We start from the raw sequence: 20,036 nt of genomic DNA, 5'->3' as shown, positions 1-20,036 counted from the left end.
AAGCCTAACCCAAAGGATGTTCATCCAAAGCCAAAACCATTTCATTTCTAAAAGTCAGCATCATGTGCACAATCTAATTTTATTTATGTGTTTATTTTATTTGTTTAGGAAATGAAATATTTCAGTCAAAAGAATAGGATTAAGTTAGGTCACATAATGTGTGAGACTTGAAATCCAATTCAACAAAAAGATTATAAGTTCTCGTTATTCTTGTGAATAAAATTTGGAATTTCTCATTTACATATGCCGGATACAACACTAATTAGTAACAAAATCATAAATCGTGTACTAAAATTAATCACTTATCCATTTGAGATTGGCATAATTTTCACTAATTGTGAACTCATACTCTTGCTTTTGTATAAAAGGTTTTTCTAACCAAAATGATCCATGAGATTGACATAACTCTCACTTTGGTCCCTGACGATGTAAATCGATAAAAGTGATCCTTGAGTTTGTCAGCTGTAAATTATTTTGGTCATTCCGTGAAAAACCTGCCAACGTCCTCGTTAAGTAGAGGCGTTACAACAACAATAACAACAACAACAAAGCTTTTTCCCACTAAGTGGGTTGGCTATATGAATCCTATAATGCCATTGTGCTCGGTTCTATGTCATGTATTCTGTTAGATCCAAGTACTCTAAGTCTTTTCTTAGAGTCTCTTCCAAAATCTTCATAGGTTTTCCTCTACCCCCTTCGGCCCTGAAACTCTATACCATAATCACATCTTCTAACTGAAGCATCAGTAGGCCTTAAGTAGAGAGGTTAGTTTGACAAAAATACTCTTAGAAAGGTAATCATGTGGTCGTTTATGCAACAATTTAACAAGGACATTGACAGATTTTTTATGGAATGACCAAAATGATTTATTGTGTACAAACTTAGGAACCACTTCTATTGATATTTCTTGTCAAAAACCAAATTAAGTAGTTATGCCAATCTTAATGAAAATTTTTAAATGATAAAAATCCAAGTAAAATAACAAAATTGACCCATAAAACTAAACAAAAAGTTGAACAAGATATAAAGAGAAATTTTTTAAATATACCATAAAATTGTAGAAAGAACCAAAAAGAAACTTTTTAAATATATTAACAAAGTTCTAGAAAGGCACAAATAAACAGGCTTCTAGATGGTATTATGTTGGTAACGTAAGGTTTGATTATTCACAGTACAAAGGAGGATCCTCTTCTAATCCTAAGGTTTGATTATTTACAGTACAAAGGAGGATCCTATTCTTTTCTTATTGCATTTGCAGAACTACAAAATCAAAATACGTAAGCGACAATATTGATAGAGATTAAATTAAAATTCGTAAGTAACAATATTGATAGAGATTTATCATTGGTATTCCAAAATGCTGAACTTTTATATTTAAAAGAAAAAAAAATACACTTATAAAAAGTGTACAATGAGATTTTTAGAATGTCAATAATAATTTTCTATTAAAATCTAATAGAAAAAGTCTTCACTGCCTCATTAGCTTCTCAAAACACATGCATAATTGTGTACGGTAAAATTTTCATCATAAGATAAGGAAAAGAAAAAGAAAGCGCGCCCGACAAACTTGTTACTATATTTTTCCTTGTGGCCCAAAAATACATTGCTAGCCGTTGGATATTAGGGGTCATGAACCTAGGCAGAAACTTCCCTTTTTCCTTGTGGCCCAAAAATAAGTGTTTTGTCCGATGAAGACATACGACTTGAGATTAAGGTGTCCCCATGGTAATATCCTTTAGCACCACATACTTTCATATTAGTCGATCTCATTTGTCAATGTTAGGAGTTATCAAAACTTGTATGATAATCCTTTTTTAAAATGATTATGAGATAATTATCATTAGTGTTATATTTTTTATTTTATTCTAAATTATAAATTGCAGAAAGAGATGTAAATCTTTTATAATACGCACACTAAAAGTACTAACCTTGAGAAGTCATTGAATCGAAGCACAATGAATTACGATAGGAACCAACAAGTAAAGATCTTTCGCTCTCTCTCTCTATATGCCTTATGCACTCCTATATGGGGTAGTTTTTTATTTGTACACAAGCAATGTTTTATTCTAAATTATTCTAAAAGTGGGGAGAGAAAATCAAACTTTAATCTAAAAGAGCACATTGTTCTAGTCAACTTCACAAAACTAGAAATCTGTATAATTATCTCTTGTTGGTAATATAATATGATTCATATACTATAAATATTAAATTAAAGAGTATACTATCTTTATCAAATTTTCTCTTTTTTTATTGATGAAAATCAATTGTCATCTTTAACAAAGAGTATAATATCTTTATCAAATGTTTCTTTTGGGATCAAAAGGTCACGCATTTGGATCGTAGAAACAGTCTCTTTGTAAAAATAATGATAAAGTTACGTACATACAATAGGCATCCCTTCTCTCCAAAAAAAAAGGATAAAATTGCGTACATACAATAGACATTCCTTCCCTCCTCCAACCCTCACAAAAAAGGGAATCTTGCTTTAAAATCAATTAACATCTTCTTTAATAAGGATTAGAAACAAACCATTTTCCACATCAATTTTCCACATCATGTGCTAAATAATTACTCAAAGACAAACCGATAAAGAAACCGAAGTCTCAACCCACCACATTTCCACAAGCCGTCCCCACTCCCTTCGGCCAATCCATTGCAGCTACGTCTTAAAATTTCATCTTCCACGAAACCAATATGTAATTGAAGTCATAGGAGGCTGCGCACGTGAGTTTTATCCAAGACTTTCTGAGTTGCTTTATTACATTGAATCTCAGTCTCAATCAATCAAACCCTTATTCATATATAGTATAAAACTAATGCACTAAGGGTTTATATTTAGACTATACCATAAACTAATATTCGTGCGTTCTGATACGTGAGCGAATTCGTAACATCATGCGTCACCAGCTGTTTAATATCTGTAAGCATGCGGGCCATCTATGTGTGTGTGTGTGTGTATCTCTCGTAAGGAATCTTCGATACTTTGCATTTTTCCAATTCCATTTCATCAATCAAACTCTTCCCCTTTTCCTCCATCCTCTTCTTCCTAGAACCTCACCCGCAAGACCCCAAAACCAAAAGTCTTTGTCCGTACATTATATATAAGTAACCCTAGGGCAAAACTAGGTCATCACAATTCACGCTCACTTTTTGTACACATTTTTCTGAACCCGACAGTTGAAACTGTTTGATATATCCGTCGAGGATCTTATCATCTCTGTAATTCGTTTCAAGTTTCGAAAGGCGATGGACGTGCCCGGTGTGAACGTGAAGAGCCCGAAGCAAAGCAAGAGAAGCAGATCAAAGGGTGGTGTCAAAGTTGTCTACATATCAAGCCCTATGAAAGTTAAGACCAGTGCCTCTGAGTTTAGGGCACTTGTCCAGGAGCTCACCGGAAGACACTCCGATGCGGAGCGTTTTATGGAAACAAATAACAGTGGCCAGCATCATCAACAAAATGTTCATGAGGATTCTCATGAGCAGCGGTTGAAGGTTGTGGATGATTACGTGCTGCTGCCTCAGCTTCCTTTCCCGAATTCCTTTTATGAGTTTCCGAATTGCGCTTCGGATTCTTTGTTTGAACCATTTTCTGGGCAGTTTGAGCTGGATGTGCTCAGAAGCTATGATCAAATTTAAATTTTATAGTTAGTAATAGATCTCTCTGTAATTATCTTTTTTTTTTTTTTTTTATCGATTAATGCTGTAATAATATATAAGGGACTTCTTCCACGAATTCTTCAAGTGTAATTTTCAGTTTTCAATATAAACTTGAGTGAGAAGTGTTAATGTTAGTTGCGCAGTAGGCATGTGCTGATCGTCTTTTTTGATGAATGTTGAGTTTGCATTAGATTAATGATCAGAATTATCTCATGCACATGTAGACGACTGACTATAATATTTACCTTAGTTTTGATTTGGCCGTAGGAGAAATGATTGTATCATTTTGGACAAAAGAAAGAAAAACAACGTACCAATTTGAATAAGATAAACATTGCCGGTGACTATAACATTCAAGTACGTGGTCGGATTTGTTGGGCTGTCGAATAAAAAGTTGCCACATTGTCACAATTGGGGCTGGATTGACCAAAAGGCAAGGTATGTGTGTGTTTGTGAGGGAGAGAGGGGTCAGAGAAAAGGCCTGTTGCCCTACCCTGTATCTACGAGTACAATTATCTAAGTCTAACATCTTGTTTGAAAGAACTTTTAAAATGATTGAAAACACTTTTGAAATAAGCATACTTTTGAAAAAAGCACTAGATATATGCTTCTCGTAGGAAGCACGTCAAATGCTTTTCAGAATTCACTTGGATTTTTATTAATGATTGGTTTCACAAACATTTACCAAAAGTGTTTTCAATCATTTTAAACACTTCTAAACGAGCCCTAAGATGATTTAAGAATACCACTCATCTCTAGTTCATTACTTTAAATTCAATAAGCTTGGAAACCAATATGCAAATATACGTATACATGTCTTCATACATGTATTAGGATACAAGTATACACAAGCCAGGTTGAACAGGGTCATCCAAGCATCCAACAAACTACCTAAAACAAAACAAAACAACAGCCTATGTTGGAGTTCAGTTCCTATGCTGCTCACCAACATTTCACAAATCATTAGGAGTCGTTCATCCTTTAATCATGATGTAAAATCATTCTATTGTACAAAACTTTATCATCCGAGCTTATTTTTCCGTCATCATCTAAAGATCATCATTAAAAGAGTTCATTAAATTTGGAGACGGTTTAATCATTCATATGTTTCTCAGGCTGCAATTGCACCAACTGAACAGCTCAAACCTGGTCGTGTAAATGGCAAAAGAAGAAAAATAAAGAGTGGAAATGAACGCCAGTATATCTCTCCCTTCAGGCCGAATGCGGAAACCTTCTGTCCAAGCGCTCTGTGCCTACAAGATCAACAAGTAGTAAAAATATTCTAATATGCATCAAATTTAGCAGAAGTTATATAAAAAACTCCAGATGATGGCATCAACAGTTGATGATCAGCTTCGGTTTCAGTCAGTACATACCTGATTTCCTTGTGCAATGCAACAGTCTGAAGAGTTGCGATGTTGTTCCCTTCCCTCGATTATGCAATAGAAATCATTTCCGGACACATTGAGTACTTAAGGTAGAACGGGCACTGTCATTGGTATCAGACCACTGCACATAGAAATTGGTTCACTTAACTACGCAGATGGCAATGGCCAAATGAACCTGCACTATAACTCTAATGAATCTGCAGTACAGATTTTGTGAAAGCTTCATTTTCATTTTTAAATAACGCAAGTGTTATGGAAATCGCACCCTCAATCCTTAATTCCTTATGGTCTCACGATTCACAGATAAGCTTAACAAAAGCAAATCAGAATGATACAGTGAAGGAATACAGGGCATGCCATCGTATTTATATCTCTAGTATTTGACTACATGCAAAATGTCAAAGCTACTGGTACAAGTCAGAGTCAGGTTTGTTGATCCCTGGGGAATCTATTCACCAAGCAAAAGCACTACATATATTTAGGGACTGAAAGCCATTGACATCTACTAACCTGAAAAATGCACAAGGTATGAACCCTGATAAACGGGGTATGTTGCACATTTCTACAAAACAATATTCAAGGAAAATTAAATTCAGGAGCCACAAACAGCAAGAGTGTTTTATGACACCACGAAGAGGATGCCAACTCAAGCAGGTCATTCATATGAAAGCACATATATGTATAACCCAAAGCAGTTAGACCATGGAGTAGAAGAATGAAGAAATTTTGAGCAACACGTTGGACAAATGAAACTTTCTAAGGACAAATGAAACTTTCTAAGGACACATTTTCTGAGTTACAATCATACTGGGGCTAAAACTAACAGGGGTGATGTCGCTTCAACGTATCAAAATCATTGATGCTGGAATTCAACTTCTTTTGACCTACGAACATCATACATCCTGGAGTTCAACTTTTCCTTGGTACACACTCAATAACTGAGGTACTTCATCTATATATCTGGCCACAAACTTCTCCAGGAAGCCTTCCTCCGCAGGGGTCAACAGAGTAGACAAACTCACATTATCGATTTCCTTTATCAATCCTTTCGCCAACAAAACTTTAACAACTGAACACCTCGGGATAATTCTCTTTTCCAAACTGTAACAGACGACTATTGGGTATTTAGCAATTGCAGTTGACCGCCATCCCATCTTGTTCACTAAAAAATCCATTACTTGCATTATTTTCTCCTCCGACGTTATCATACACTGCGGGTTCTTCCTGAAAGCAGTGAGAGCATCATCCTCCGACCAACCCCAACTCTTATAAACTTCTTGATTTCGATTGCATCTAACCTTACTTTTACCACACAATGCACGCATTGCCGTCAGAAAAGTTACTTTTCCCAAGTCAAAACCCATTTTCTTAACCTCGTCCACAACTTGACAAAACTCTTCAGGCTTTAACATTAAAGTGCATGGATAATAAGCTATCAACCGAGAAATGCAGAATTGGGGCATACCTAATTCTCTCAAAATCCGAATTTTCGGCTCCACCTTCTTGGAGTGGCCTTCCACGAAGATCCACGAGCCGTGCTTCAACACAGATGCGACATTTTTCTCAGAAAGAAGACTCCTTAGGAAATTAAAAGTGGGTACAATCCGATTTTCCAAGCTTGTGGTCAAAAGCTGCGGAATGTATGACAGAGTTATTGCAAGATCCTGCCTTGAAACTCCAATAGACCTGAAAAACTCAAGCTTCGGCAAGAGGGTTTCCTCAGGATCCAATTGAAGAACTTCTGAGCGATTCCTGACGATGTTTGTGATCTGGGTTTCAGAGAGTCCATGGTTTCTGAGAACGGTCAGAACGGCGTCTGCTCTTTCCGGCGATCGTAGCTTCACTCTCTTGGATGCTGAAATTGCATTTTTTGGTGACACCCCACATGAGTTTATGAGGTAATTAACTGAGAATTTGGGTTGGATTTCTGAGGTGAAATGTCTGCAGAGTAGCAGATTTTGAAGAGGAAAAAGTGAGGGTTGTGGATCTCCAGAGACAAACCGTTGAGTTGTGGAAGCAACTATACAGGAAGATTGCGAATAACCAAATCTCAGGGACTTCAATTTGTAGAGTGCAGCCATTACGGTGTGCAGCCATTTGGGGTGCCGATGATTGATCAATTTCAATTGGAAAAAGCCCCAAAACCCTAGCGGGTAAAACTAGAAAATCTGAACCCGATCCGACCCTAAAAAATTGTATTAAGATAATGTGATCTAAGTATACACGTCAAGAATCCGTTATACTGATAAGAAAAATATTAATTTAATAGCTTTATACAATTCAAAAAAATAATATAGTTAAAAGTAATAGAATTTAATCTCACTTCTGTGAGGTTAAATCTGACACACCCCGACCGAGATCAGGGCATGCTGGCCGTCACGTGGGAGTGACGTAGCCATGTGCACAATGCGGAAGCTAAAAGAAATAATATAAAAGTACGAATAATTAAAAACTAGCATACATAATGTGATAAAGTATGTGCTAGCGTAAATAAGATGCTGAATTCAGAGCATAAAGACTACAGCAGTCCAAAGAAAATGATACGACAGTAGTACACCCGAAGGTGACCCTACACTGGTGAGTGTCTGTCAGAAATGCCGAGACGCCCTCTGGGAAAACCACCGAACCTGCTAAGCTACTAGAACCTGGAGGGGCGCAAAACAAAAAGCGTGAGTGGGCAAAAACAAATTCTTTGAAAACCATTTCATAAAATACATTATAACCCCTCGCCGTAAAACCTATATACTTCCAGAAAATAAACATATATACGTAGGTATAGATATGTCAAATATGCTCAAGGGTATGCCATCATGCTCAAAGGTATGTCGTCATGCTCAAAGCCTCATAATAATATGCAAGTGCTCAGGTATAAACTGTGTCAATAACTTATCACTGGCAGCCGGAGTCACCTAAAGTGACCTGTACAGCTGAATCTAGAGCTCAAATCTCAATCTCAACAACTAAACCTGCCCACGAGTTGGAACCACCTATAGTGGTCTGTACAACAAGCCTGGGTGTAATACATATAAACGCTCTAGTGCTACGATCACGTGAAGGCTGTGCGAATAATCGCGGGTCACCTACGAGTCGGAACCACCTATAGTGGTCTGTACGACAGGACTGTGCACCTAACTTGGATCCAAGCTGAGCGTATGGTGCGGGAGGTGAACAACACGTGAAGGACTGTGCCCTACTATGGGCGGAAGCACTAACACCGGGGGTGCAGGTTATGAGCTCTCTAAGCATCTCTAATCACTATTGAATGCATATATGAAATAACGCTTACCGGGCACTTACCTGTGCCTCTACAGCACCATTATATATATATATATATATATATATACATACACATAATTGAATTTATAAATAAACGTATGTGCAACTAATCATGCAATACCACCAATTATATAAAAGAAACGGCATATAACGAATAAGCATTTATACTAATTTCTGGGAATTATACATATATAGGTATATACGGAAAACCAAAAGCCCACTCACTGGTATGTGGAAGGGTCGTAGCCCCCCTGCCTCGAGTGTGCACGCTTGTCCTCGGGATAGGAATCACCTATATGCGAATTAACTATAAAAACGTTAATTTTAAAGCACATAACCTTCCGTTCAAAATAACTTCTCATACATTGCTCAAAATGGACAAATGAATATACCAACGTGCTCTACACAACCTCAGGATCACAACCATATTTTTAGAAAAATTTTCCTCCGCCGCACGCGCCGCCACGCGCCGGCCACGCGTAGGCACGTATGGCGCACACTGACGGCGCTGACGCCGTTAGGAATATTCCGTCAAAACTGACAGATTCCGTTAACGGCGTCAGGAATATTCCGTCAGAATTCTGACGGAATATTCCGTCACCTTCTCCGGCGAGACTCCGACGCCGTCGCCGGAAAACCTGCAAATCGTGTTTTCTCGCTCATTTCTCAACCATTTTTCATGATTTTTGCACCAATTTAAAGCTTAGGACTAGTAGAACACGATCCTACAAGTTTTAAGGCCTAAAACTACAAGATTATACCTGTCCAAAACTCCAAAACTCGACCAACTCCACATCCAACGATCCCGACGTCCAAATTCACCCAACGAGCTACTCCGAGACTCCTGGGAACCTCATAAACACAACTACAAGCTTCAAAATCCCAAAAACTAGCTAGTTTAAATTTGCATGAATAGTACTCAAATCGGAAAACCTCGAATCGATGTGAAAATGGAGGATTTCTCACCTGCAAATGGTATGGTTGCACTCACACGAGCTTCACGAGTTCGAAGGTGTCCTTAGTTTCCTCGATCTGTGATGATTTAGTGTAGTTGTGTGTGTGTCCGTACGAGTTTGAAGGAAGAAGAAGAAGGATAGAGGACTCAGGAGAGAGAAAGAGAGAGAGAGAGAGACAGGGAAAAGACAGAGGGAGAGGGAAAGTGACAGTGTGTGTGTGTGGTCCAACTCTGGCCAACACCACACAAAACAACCAAAAACCTAACGAAAACAAACTAGGGGCAAAACAGTCTTTTCACACGTACGTTTCCGATAATTCCGGGACGGGATGTCACAAAATCCCTACCGTCGGATTGGCTGAGATTTAATCTCAGTTATCCAATATTTTTCTCAACCCTAAAAGATAAATTAGACTCTCTTTCTCATTATCAAAGTCGAAGGCTCGAATTGAATCAGCTACTTTATCTCTCTTTCTCTTACTAAACTCTTGAATCTCAATCTTGAATCTCATTTTGCACATCCTTTCACATTTGATATTTTGTAGTAGACTAGTAGTGTATTAATGCTTTATTTATTTTTTTATTAGACTCTTATTTTGGAGTATGTAAATGTAGTACTTAACGACAAATGTGTTTTTTTGTTTCGAAGAATATTTATGTGGTAATATGGTACGTGCAAATTTAGAAGGGAAAAAAAAAATTCCTTAATGGGTTATAACGAGTCAAGTCATTTTACTTGTTGGGTAAAATGACCCGACTTGTTAAGAACTCGTTAAGTAATGGGTGTGACACGATTCGACACAACCCATTAAGATAATAGGTGTTACATGAAAACGACGCGAACACGACAAACATGACCCGTTTGATGGCTTGCTTGTTACTTAATAACTCATAAGTTCGCTTCCAAATACATTATAAGGATTTCCTTAATACTAGCGGAAAATATTTCGTGAACATAAAAAATTTACATTTTCTACAAAAAAATGTGGATTAACACTCATGATTTTCAGTCATTTTTGCAAATTCGTACATAAATTACTGTTCAATCTATGTATTTTCACCCTCGCCTCACTGTGAAGTTAAGGTGAGATTTCTGTTGAGATTCTTGAGTGTAGAACCCCATCTGGCAAAGTTATAGCCTCCTAATATATTTTTCACTTTTTTTCTTTTAAGTTTTCGGCTTAAATATTTTACTAAATATACATTTGTTGCTTAATAAACCATAAAACTGCTTCCAAATTTCTTAAAAAGTTTAACTTAATGCTCAAGCAAAATATTTTACAAAAATAAAAAATTCACATTTTTGTAAAAAAACAAGGGTAAGAGATGGGCTCGATGCGCGCAAAATGAAGTAGACTCAATTCACGTAGAACGAGATGAAGCATCGGAAGCAAAATAACCCGGGCTTCGCTCACAGAAAATGGGGCGGGCTTCTAGCATGCAAAACGAGATGAGCTCTGTGCACAGAAAATGAGGCGGGATACATCACACAAATTGAAGCCAGCCCTGCGCACAAAAAAACATGGATGGCCCCGTGCACGCCAAAAAGACGGGGGCTTAATGGTCGCAAAAAGGGGCGAGATCTGGTATGCAAAACGATGCGGACAACTCACATGCAGAACGAGGCGAACCTAGGCACACAGGACGAGGCGAACTTATGGGTGCTTATAAAATGAGGCGCCTCGACACACAAAAATATATATTTTGAAGAACATGAATATGATAGTTTGTTGTAGTGATAAGAGAAATAAAACAAAAATAAACAAAAATCTACAAAAATAATTCAAATTGTTACGGGTGCCAAAAAGTCCCGTGATTTATAGTTCGTATTTAAACACTTGTAATCAATGATTTAAAACCTAAATTTAAAGATATTTGAACCTATTTTCTTTGTTAATTTTTCTTTTATCTAAATCTAAACTATATGTTAATAGAACTCTCCTTGTCAACCAAAAAGGTTAAAAGACTATTTAACCAAACAAAATTTTTCTATTTTTTTTGTTTAAGCCTCACTTGCAGGTGATTTTAACATCTCTAATTTGAAAAAATAAAATAAAAAAATAAACACCAAATATACATTTTAACATCTCTAGATTTTTCACTTCTTTTTTTTATTTTATTACTTTTCAGCTTAAATATTCTACTAAATATACAGTTATTGCTTAATAAATTGTAAATCTGCTTCCAAATACATTATAAAATTTTCCTTAATGCGGAAAATATTTCTAGAATATAAAAAATTTGCATTTTTTTTACAAAGAAACGTGGATTAACACTCACAGTTTTTAGTCAGTTTTGCAAATTCGTACATAAATCACCGTTCAATCTATTTGTTTTCACCTTCATCTCACTGTGAAGTTTTGAAAATGAAGGTGGGATTTCCGTTGAGATTCTTGAATGTAGAACCCCATCCAACAATGTTCTAGGCCTTTCTACTATATTTTTTTAGTTTTCGGCTTAAATATTCTACTAAATATATATTTGTTGATCAAAAAGCCGTACAAATGCCTCCAAATTCCTTAAAAAAAAGTTTAACTTAATGCCCAGGAAAAATATTTTGCAAAAATAAAAAAATTTGCATTTTTGTCAAAAAAACATGAGTGTTAGGTTGGCTCAACGCACAGAAAACGAAGCGGACTTAGCTCACGCAAAACGAGGCGAACCATCGGAAGCAAAATAAGGTGGCCTTCGCTAATAGAAAATAGGGTGGTTTCTGACATGCAAAACAATGCGAGCTTTTCGCACGAAAAATGAGGCTGGATACGTCGCACAAATCGAGACCAACTCTGCACACAGAAAACAAGGTTGGCCTCGTGCATGCCAAAATGACACGAGCTTAGTGGACGCAAAAAGGGGAGGGCTACTGGCATGCAAACGATACAGACACCTCACATGGAAAAATATATTTTGACATCTCAGAACAAGGTAGGCTCCGCTCACGCAGAATAAGGCGGCTTTACGCACAGAAATATATATTTTGAATAACATGAATATGATAATTTGTTGTAGTGGTAAGTGTCACATCCCGGCCCGGGCCCCACCACATCCCGGGCTCGACTCTGCCGTGGCACGATATAGCCCGCTTTAGGGCCCAACCATGCCTTCACGGTTTTGTTTCTGGGAACTTACAAGCAACTTCCTAGGGGGTCACCCATCCTGGGATTGCTCTCACGTAAACTCGCTTAACTTCGGAGTTCCTATAGAATCCTAAGCTAGTGAGCTTCCAAAAGACCTTGTGCTAGGTAGAGATGGGAATATACATATAAGGATTTGGCTAATCTTATTTTTGTTTGGTCTTAATGAATAGGTACAAGTCAAATTTCTCATCTGTTACAGCTGTATCATTTAGCATGTTAATTTATACTTAAGCAGCCATACCTTTATCCTGGAATCCCGGATTTCTTATTTTGTTTCTGTTCTGTGAACTGAAGTAGAATAATAATTCATGTCAACCTTAATTTCAGGTTTCTAGACAGATTGGTGAGCTCATTGGAAGAAAAGAAGCACCATGAAGTTAAGTTGAAAGAGAGTCTGAATAGCATAGTTGGCAAACGCATGGAACTGCAGAATTCTTTATCTTCTTCCTGGCCTAAGCAGGTGACGTATTTGTTGATAGCTTTTGATAATGTTCTTGAGTTTTCAGATTACACTACAATCCGTCATTTTATGTTGTCTAACTTTTGCGCCTGTGGCCCTTTTAAAAGCCATGCCCCATGCCCATGCATGTGAAGAGTGTTGTAGCTCTTTAGTTGAGTATTTTCTTCTAAGTTCAGAAAAATGTGCATACTCGAGAAGTTAAATAAAACAGAAGGCTTAAAGCTTTAGGTCGATAAATGTTTGGCAAAAACTAGAAGTATTTTGAGTTTTGGTGTTTTGTTTTTTGTTTTGAGGTTTTGACTCTGAAACACAATTTGTATCAAGTATCACTATTAATACTGGCTGTAAAGTGTGACTTGTGTTCTAAGCCCCTAAGAGTTGTACCATTGCATTAATTGTTCTTTGCAGAACAAAATGAAACGAAACAGTGAGAACTTGTGGTGGGTTGTATTCGGTAACTCCTAAGCTAGCAATGTACTGTTCAGATTGAGGTCTCTTTATTAAGGTGTGGCAATAGACTCATGTCTTGTTGCGTTGTCAAGTTACAATACCGATTAAACAGGCTTAGTTATTGTGTTTAATCTGCTTCTTGTGTTAGCCGGTTGTATTCTTGTAAGTTTTGCGTTAACTAATAACCAACACCTCTATCAAGTTGAGCTCATGTTGTGTGGAAAACTGCCACCTCTTCTCCATTCACTTCCTCGCTTTTTGTTCTCATTTTCGGTTTGAATTTTTGGCACAAAGCACTAACTTGTGGTTCAATGGCAGGAAGCTGCTCTTACAAAAAGATCCACTCCTTTAAGCGACGTGGGATGTTACAATCCACCCCCCTTAGGGGCCCGACATCCTCGTCGGCACACTTCCGGCCAGGGATTGGCTCTGATACCAAATTGACACATCCCGCCCCAGGCCCTCATCACATCCCAACTCGACTCCGTTGTAGCAAGATATTGTTCGCTTTGGGCCCCAACCACACCCTCACGGTTTTGTTTCTAGAAATTCACGAGCAACTTCCCAGGGGATCACCCATCTTGTGATTGCTCTCGCGCGAACTCGCTTAACTTCGAAGTTCCTACAGAATCCGAAGCCAAGGAGCTCCCAAAAGACCTCGTGCTAGGTAGAGATGAGAATATACATATAAGGCTTACATGATCCATTCCTCTGGGTGATGTGGGATGTTACCGTAAGAGAAATAAAAGAAAATTTACTAAAAATGTATAAAAATTGAATTCAAATTCTTGTGGGTGCCAAAAAGTAAAGTCACGCATGACTTCTGGCTACCACAAAATCACTCTTAACTTTCTGGCACCCATAAGAATTTGAATCTTTTTGTACATTTTTCTTTTATTTCTCTTACCACTACAACAAATTATTATATTCGTGATATTCAAAATCGACAACAAACTATTATATTCGTGATGTTCAAAATATATTTTCCATGCAAAATCTATTATAGTTTGTATTTAAACACTTGTAATCAACAATTTAAAACCTATATTTAAAGATATTTGAAACTTTTTTTTTGTTAATTTTTCTTTTAACGAAGTAAAATTTTGTTATTTTTCGTTTAAGCCTCGCTTACATGTGATTTTAACATCTCTAATTTGAAATGAAATTAAAAAAAATATACATTAAATACACATTTTAACATCTCTATATTTTTCTCTTATTTATTTTTACTTTTTGGCTTAAATATCCTACTAAATATACACTTGTTGGCATCTAATACATCCTACTTCGTAATAATGAACCGAACTAATTTTAAATATATAGTATATAAGATTATAAATTATTACAGTCGTCGAATTGGTTGAGATTAATCTCTACTTAAACTCAATTCTCTCTTGACCTCACTTTCTTTCTATTCTCTCCGGACTCAAATAGATGACTCCGCCAATTCCACTAATCTCAACAGTTTACGTAACTCAACTCTCTATTGACCTCATTTCCGTTCTATTTTCTTTGGACTCGAATCGATGAATCTGCCCTCTCTATCTACTCCGACTGACATGCTCTCTATCTCTTGACTCTAACGCTTTCTATGTCACTCCTCGATTGGAAAACGACTTTAGAAAAAGACTTGGACTACTTGGGTCTATTTAATCTAACGAAAAACTGGCACAAAACTGAGTGCAGTGGCGTTCTAGGATTCATATAGCCGACCCGACTTAGTAGTAGGATAAAGCTTTATTGTTGTTGTCTTTCAATCTCTAGAATGGATTAAATTGAACCCCAATATAAGCGCCTTACGAGTACATTCTATCCAATAAAATACCAGACGAACAAAGCCAAGAACCATCAATGTTACAATTAAAGGAACCAGCCACAACCACCGGAGAGCAGATCAATCTCAAGTTGTTTACAATTAAGAGAGAGTATATACAACTATAAAGCAACTAGGCAGTGAAACGCAAAGACAAAACAAATGAGCTTTCATTTTTCTTTGGCCAAGACTAACCACTGAATTCATTTCTACAGAAATACGAACTCACAAAACTGAGCCAAAAGCCAGTTGCTAGCAATGACAATGAGCAGCGCTAAATCTGCATCGAGACGTCTAAAATTGTTCAATATCTAATCTCTTTTGACCTACGAAAATCATACATACTGGACGTCAACTTTTCCATGATACAAACTCAATAACTTAGGTACTTCATCTTTATATCTCGCCACAAACCTCTCCAAGAAGCACTTCTCCGATGGCACCAACACAAAACCCAAACTCACGTTTTCAATCCCCCTTATCAATCCTTTCAACAACAACACTTTAACAACTGAAAACCTTGGAACCAATCTCTTCTCGGAACTGAAACCAAGGGCCACCGGTTTTTTTGCAATAATTTTTGAAGGCCATCCAATCTGGTTTGCTAAAAACTCCATTGCTAGCATTTGTTTCTTCTTCGACACAAACATACAGTGTGGATGCCGCTTAAAAGCAGAGAGAACATTATCGTCAAACCAACCCCACGTTTTGCAAACTTGGCAAAACCAAACAACGCGAATATTGATGTCAGCGAAGTTGATTTCTGCAGATTAACACCCATTTGCTTAACCTCGTCCACAAGTTGACTAAGCTCTTTAGGCTTTAGCATAAAAACGTAGGGATAACAAGCAAGCAATAGAGAAATGCAGTGTAGGGCAAACCTAATTCTCTCAAAATCTGAATGTTTGGCGTCACCTTCTTGGCATGGCCTTCCACCAAGATCCACGAACCCTTCCAAAAACATTGATTGACATTTTTATCTCATAAACCACTCTCCTCAGGAAATCACAAAGTGGGCACAATCCGCCCGTAGTCAAAAGATTCGGGTTGTACGCCACTGTTTTTCAAGGTCCTGCTTCAAAACTCCAACAGACCTGAAAAACTCAAACTGCGGCAAACAATTCGATTATCTCACCTCAATATTCTCAATTTGCTCGACTACTGCAAGGAGGAAAGTTTCCTTTTCCTTGCTAACCCCCTTTGTTCAGAACAGAGGTTTGAAAAGACTACTTCAAAAGGAAGGAAGAGACAGCAAACTCCATTCAAACTGCTTGTGGACTGGGAAATTTTTTTTCCTTGCGACCGGAACACGAAGGTATACCACGTGTTTTTATACAAGTGGTGGGAAATTGTATTTTTTAAATTATTAACTTTTTAACACACATATCATACTATTTGTATAATAACACATGGTGTATCATCTCATATTCTCGTCATATTGAAAAATCTCTCGTGGACTAGACTTCCTCCACACATCACAAGACCCAATGAGTTATGCGACGAGTTTCAAAACAAGCAAACTCTTGTTGGATGGAGTTTGTTTTTCTTATTTTCGTATAGATTCTAAACACAAATAATTTCATCTATAATCTCTTCACGTGACATTGAATTGATTTACTAACTTATTTATATTTTCGTGTAGATTTTTAAATGTGAAACTGGTTGAATTTGGTCAAGTAACATTAAAGTCTCAACATTCCAAATCAGTCAACAAACTATTAACAAAAGAAAACAATTAGCCTTAATGACCAATTTAGCTCCAGAGCACCCACAAACGAGTAATGAACTCTTGGCAATGACCATCAATCTTAAAGTTGAAGGCGCCACAATCACAGACAGCAGAGCAGATCAAATCTCAAGTTAATTTCAAATAAGAAAGCATATATATAACTAAAGTAGCTAGACACTGGAACGTTAATACTAACAAACGATTAACGACTGAACTCATTCATAGAAAAATATTAAAACAGCAGTTAAGGACACCGACTTGTAATCCTGAGCCAAAAGCTAGCTGCTACCAATGGCAATGAGTAGTTCTGCAGCTGCATCGAGGCGTCCAAAAATTTTACAATACCTAACCTCTTTTGACCCACGAAACATCATACATCCTCGACTCCAACTTTTCCATGATACACACTCAATAACTGAGGTACTTCATCTTTATATCTGGCCACATACCTCTCCAAGAAGCACTCTTCTGTAGGCACCAACACAGAACACAAACTCACGTTTTCAATATCCTTCACCAATCCTTTCAGCAACAAAACTTTAACAACCAAACAGCGGGGGATAAATCTCTTCTCCAAACTGTAACACATGACCACTGGGGCTTTGGCAATCATTACCGACGGCCACCCCATCTTTATCACTACAAATTCCAGTGCTAGCGTTATTTTCTTCTCCGACACAGTCATACAGCAAGGGCACCTCCGGAAAGCAGAGAGCACAACATCTTCAGACCAACCCCATCTCTTATAAACTTGGAGACTTCGATTCCATACGGGCCTATTCTTACCACACAATGCTCTTATTGCCATCACCGAAGTTGATATTTGCAGATTAAAACCCATTTGCTTAACCTCGTCCACAACTTTACCAATCTCTGCAGGCTTTAGCATTAAAGTGCTGGGGTGATGAACAAGCAACAGAGAAATGCATGATTGGGGCATACCTGATTCTTTCAAAATCTCAATATTTGGGACAACATTCTTGCAGTGGCCCTCCACGAAAATCCGCGAGCCCGACTTGAAAACAGAAACGACATTTTTCTCAGAAACCATACTCTTAAGAAAATTATAAGTGGGTATAATCCGATTTTCCAAGCTTGCAGACAAAAGAGTGGGCTGACGTTCCAAAACTTTTGCAAGGCACTCCCTTGAAACTCCAAGAGACCTGAAAAATTCAAGCTTTGGCAGAAGGATTTTATCAGGATCGGAATGGAGAACGTGTGGGCATGACCTGACGATCTTGGAGATCTGGGTTTGAGAGAATCCATGGTTTCTGAGAAAGAACAAAGCGGAGTCTGGTCTTTCGGGAGAACGCAGCTTCGTCCTCTTGGAGGTTAAAATTGCACCTTCTGGGGACAACCCACATGAGTTTATGAGGTAATTGACGGTGAAATCGTTGTGGTTTTCTGAGATTTCTGAGGTGAAATTTCTGCAGAGTAGCAGCGGATGTTGAAGAGAAACAAATCGTTTAATTCTGGAAGACTGAGAATAACACAAACTGAAGGTGAGCACTAACATGTTTCAATTTCAAATCCAAATTTTGAATTGGAAATGGCCCCAAAACCCTACCTCTGCTTCCGTTCAGTGGGATTTATTGAACTTTACTATTTCTTAGGTAATTTTAGTTACCCCCAACATATTTATAACGCTTTACATTCGTTTTTTTTTTTTCAATTGAAATTTATAAGTATTATTCTTACCACATTTTACGTAACACATTTATATCATCTTTATAATAGAGATGAGATCCACATGTATTAGTAGGTACTAACTCTATTAGAACGGTGGTACATATGTGATATGTAAAATATGGTAAGAGTAGTACTTTTGAATTTTAAAACGATGAGTAAGAGTAGTACATGTAGGTCCCTTTAGGTGCTACACTTACTATCTAATTGTATCATCTTTTTAATAGAAGTGGGGTCGCTACATATGTGGGTTCCATCTTTATTAAAAAGATGGTACAATTGATGGTATCATTAGATAACAAGAACAACATTTTTGTTATCTTACTACATCATCACATACTTTTCTATAATATCCTCCCATCCCACATTCTCAAGAGACTGTTTAGTGTGCCCCCCACACTCCCAAGTGTATAACATGTCATTGTACAAGAAGAAGAACACTTGAAAAAAAAAAAAAAAAAAACTTCCCTCGACTTTAAGGTGTTCAGCTGTTGTAGCATCTATTCCATTAAGGGAGTATGATTATTTGCCCTCCTACTCCTCTTTCCTTACATCCTCTTAGACTTTGCCTTTTGTCTTAATGTCTTTATAAAAAAATCAATATAAGATATTGATGCGGCTTAATTACAATCATTCAAGTAGGAAGGGAGGGGAAATAGATTAAGAGGGAAGAGAATCCTCCTTCTTCATTAAATGCTGCATGTGATGACTAGTGACAAGGGTAATGTAGTTTTTACTTTGGCCTTTAAGGGCATCTCCAACCAATGACCATGTTTAGCCCCATAGTCCTGCAAGAAATTATATTTTAATGAACACTGTCAGTGTCACGTCCTGGCCCGGGGGGGACCACTTCCCGGGCCCGCTCCACCACCGTAGCATGATATTGTTCGCTTTGGGCCCCGACCACGCCCTCACTGTTTTGTTTTTGGGAACTCACACGAGAACTTCCAAATGAGTCACCCATCCTGGGAATGCTCTCGCGCACTACTCGCTTAACTTCGGAGTTCCTACAGAACCCGAAGCCAGTGAGCTCCCAAAATGCCTCATGTTAGGTAGGGATGAGAATATACATATAAGGATCACTCCCCTGGGCGATGTGGGATGTCAAAATCCACCACCCTTAAGGGCCCGACGTCCTCGTCGGCACACCACGGCCAAGGTTAGGCTCTGATACCAAATTGTCACGTCCCGGCCCGGGGGGGGACCATTTCCCGGGCCCGCTCCACTACCGTAGCACGATATTATCAGCTTTGGGCCCCGACCACGCCCTCACGGTTTTGTTTTTGGGAACTCACACGAGAACTTCTCGATGGGTCACCTATCCTGGGAATACTCTCGCACACTACTCGCTTAACTTCGGAGTTCCTATGGAACTCGAAGCGAGTGAGCTCCCAAAAGGCCTTGTGCTAGGTAGGGATGGGAATATACATATAAGGATCACTCCCCTGGACGATGTGGGATGTCCCAGTCAGGCCATATTTTATA

At 37.9% G+C, this 20,036-nt stretch overlaps 3 protein-coding genes across 7 annotated transcripts; 1 reads left to right on the top strand and 2 right to left on the bottom strand.

Moving 5' to 3' along the window:
- Positions 1-3,246: 3,246 nt before the first annotated feature.
- LOC103952175 lies at positions 3,247-3,636 on the top strand. The gene has a single exon (XM_009363722.2). It carries the CDS (start codon positions 3,247-3,249, stop codon positions 3,634-3,636), a length of 390 nt encoding a protein of 129 aa, XP_009361997.2.
- Positions 3,637-4,413: 777 nt separating this feature from the next.
- Positions 4,414-7,218, bottom strand: LOC103952080 (transcription termination factor MTERF15, mitochondrial). Of its 5 annotated transcripts, XM_048586315.1 has the most exons (4): positions 6,511-7,218; positions 5,556-5,607; positions 5,034-5,166; positions 4,414-4,910 (listed from the first exon to the last, which is right to left on the bottom strand). In XM_048586315.1, exons 1-3 carry the CDS (start codon positions 7,124-7,126, stop codon positions 5,130-5,132), a joined length of 705 nt encoding a protein of 234 aa, XP_048442272.1. In that variant the 5' UTR covers positions 7,127-7,218; the 3' UTR covers positions 4,414-4,910; positions 5,034-5,129. The 5 variants fall into 5 exon arrangements, with proteins under 5 accessions (XP_048442272.1, XP_048442269.1, XP_048442270.1 ...); XM_048586312.1 differs by having other exon boundaries at positions 4,414-4,706; positions 4,804-4,910; positions 5,034-7,217; XM_048586313.1 differs by lacking the exon at positions 5,556-5,607 and having other exon boundaries at positions 5,854-7,217.
- A 9,700-nt stretch (positions 7,219-16,918) lies between these two features.
- Positions 16,919-18,485, bottom strand: LOC103952174. The gene has a single exon (XM_018648635.2). The coding sequence runs from the start codon at positions 18,379-18,381 to the stop codon at positions 17,236-17,238; it is 1,146 nt and encodes a 381-aa protein (XP_018504151.2). The 5' UTR covers positions 18,382-18,485; the 3' UTR covers positions 16,919-17,235.
- Between the last annotated feature and the right edge of the window lie 1,551 nt (positions 18,486-20,036).

Source organism: the organism of the source record quoted next, unplaced genomic scaffold, assembly GCF_019419815.1.
Source record: "Pyrus x bretschneideri cultivar Hongxiangsu unplaced genomic scaffold, Pyrus_bretschneideri_v1 Contig24, whole genome shotgun sequence".
NCBI lineage: Eukaryota > Viridiplantae > Streptophyta > Magnoliopsida > Rosales > Rosaceae > Pyrus > Pyrus x bretschneideri.
This window is presented reverse-complemented; position numbering and strand designations above follow the sequence as displayed.

Bases quoted from the DNA above. Each gene is read 5' to 3' on its own strand.
- LOC103952175 (XM_009363722.2), top strand. From the start codon at position 3,247: ATGGACGTGCCCGGTGTGAACGTGAAGAGCCCGAAGCAAAGCAAGAGA.
- LOC103952080 (XM_048586311.1), bottom strand. From the start codon at position 7,126: ATGGCTGCACTCTACAAATTGAAGTCCCTGAGATTTGGTTATTCGCAA.
- LOC103952174 (XM_018648635.2), bottom strand. From the start codon at position 18,381: ATGTTAGTGCTCACCTTCAGTTTGTGTTATTCTCAGTCTTCCAGAATT.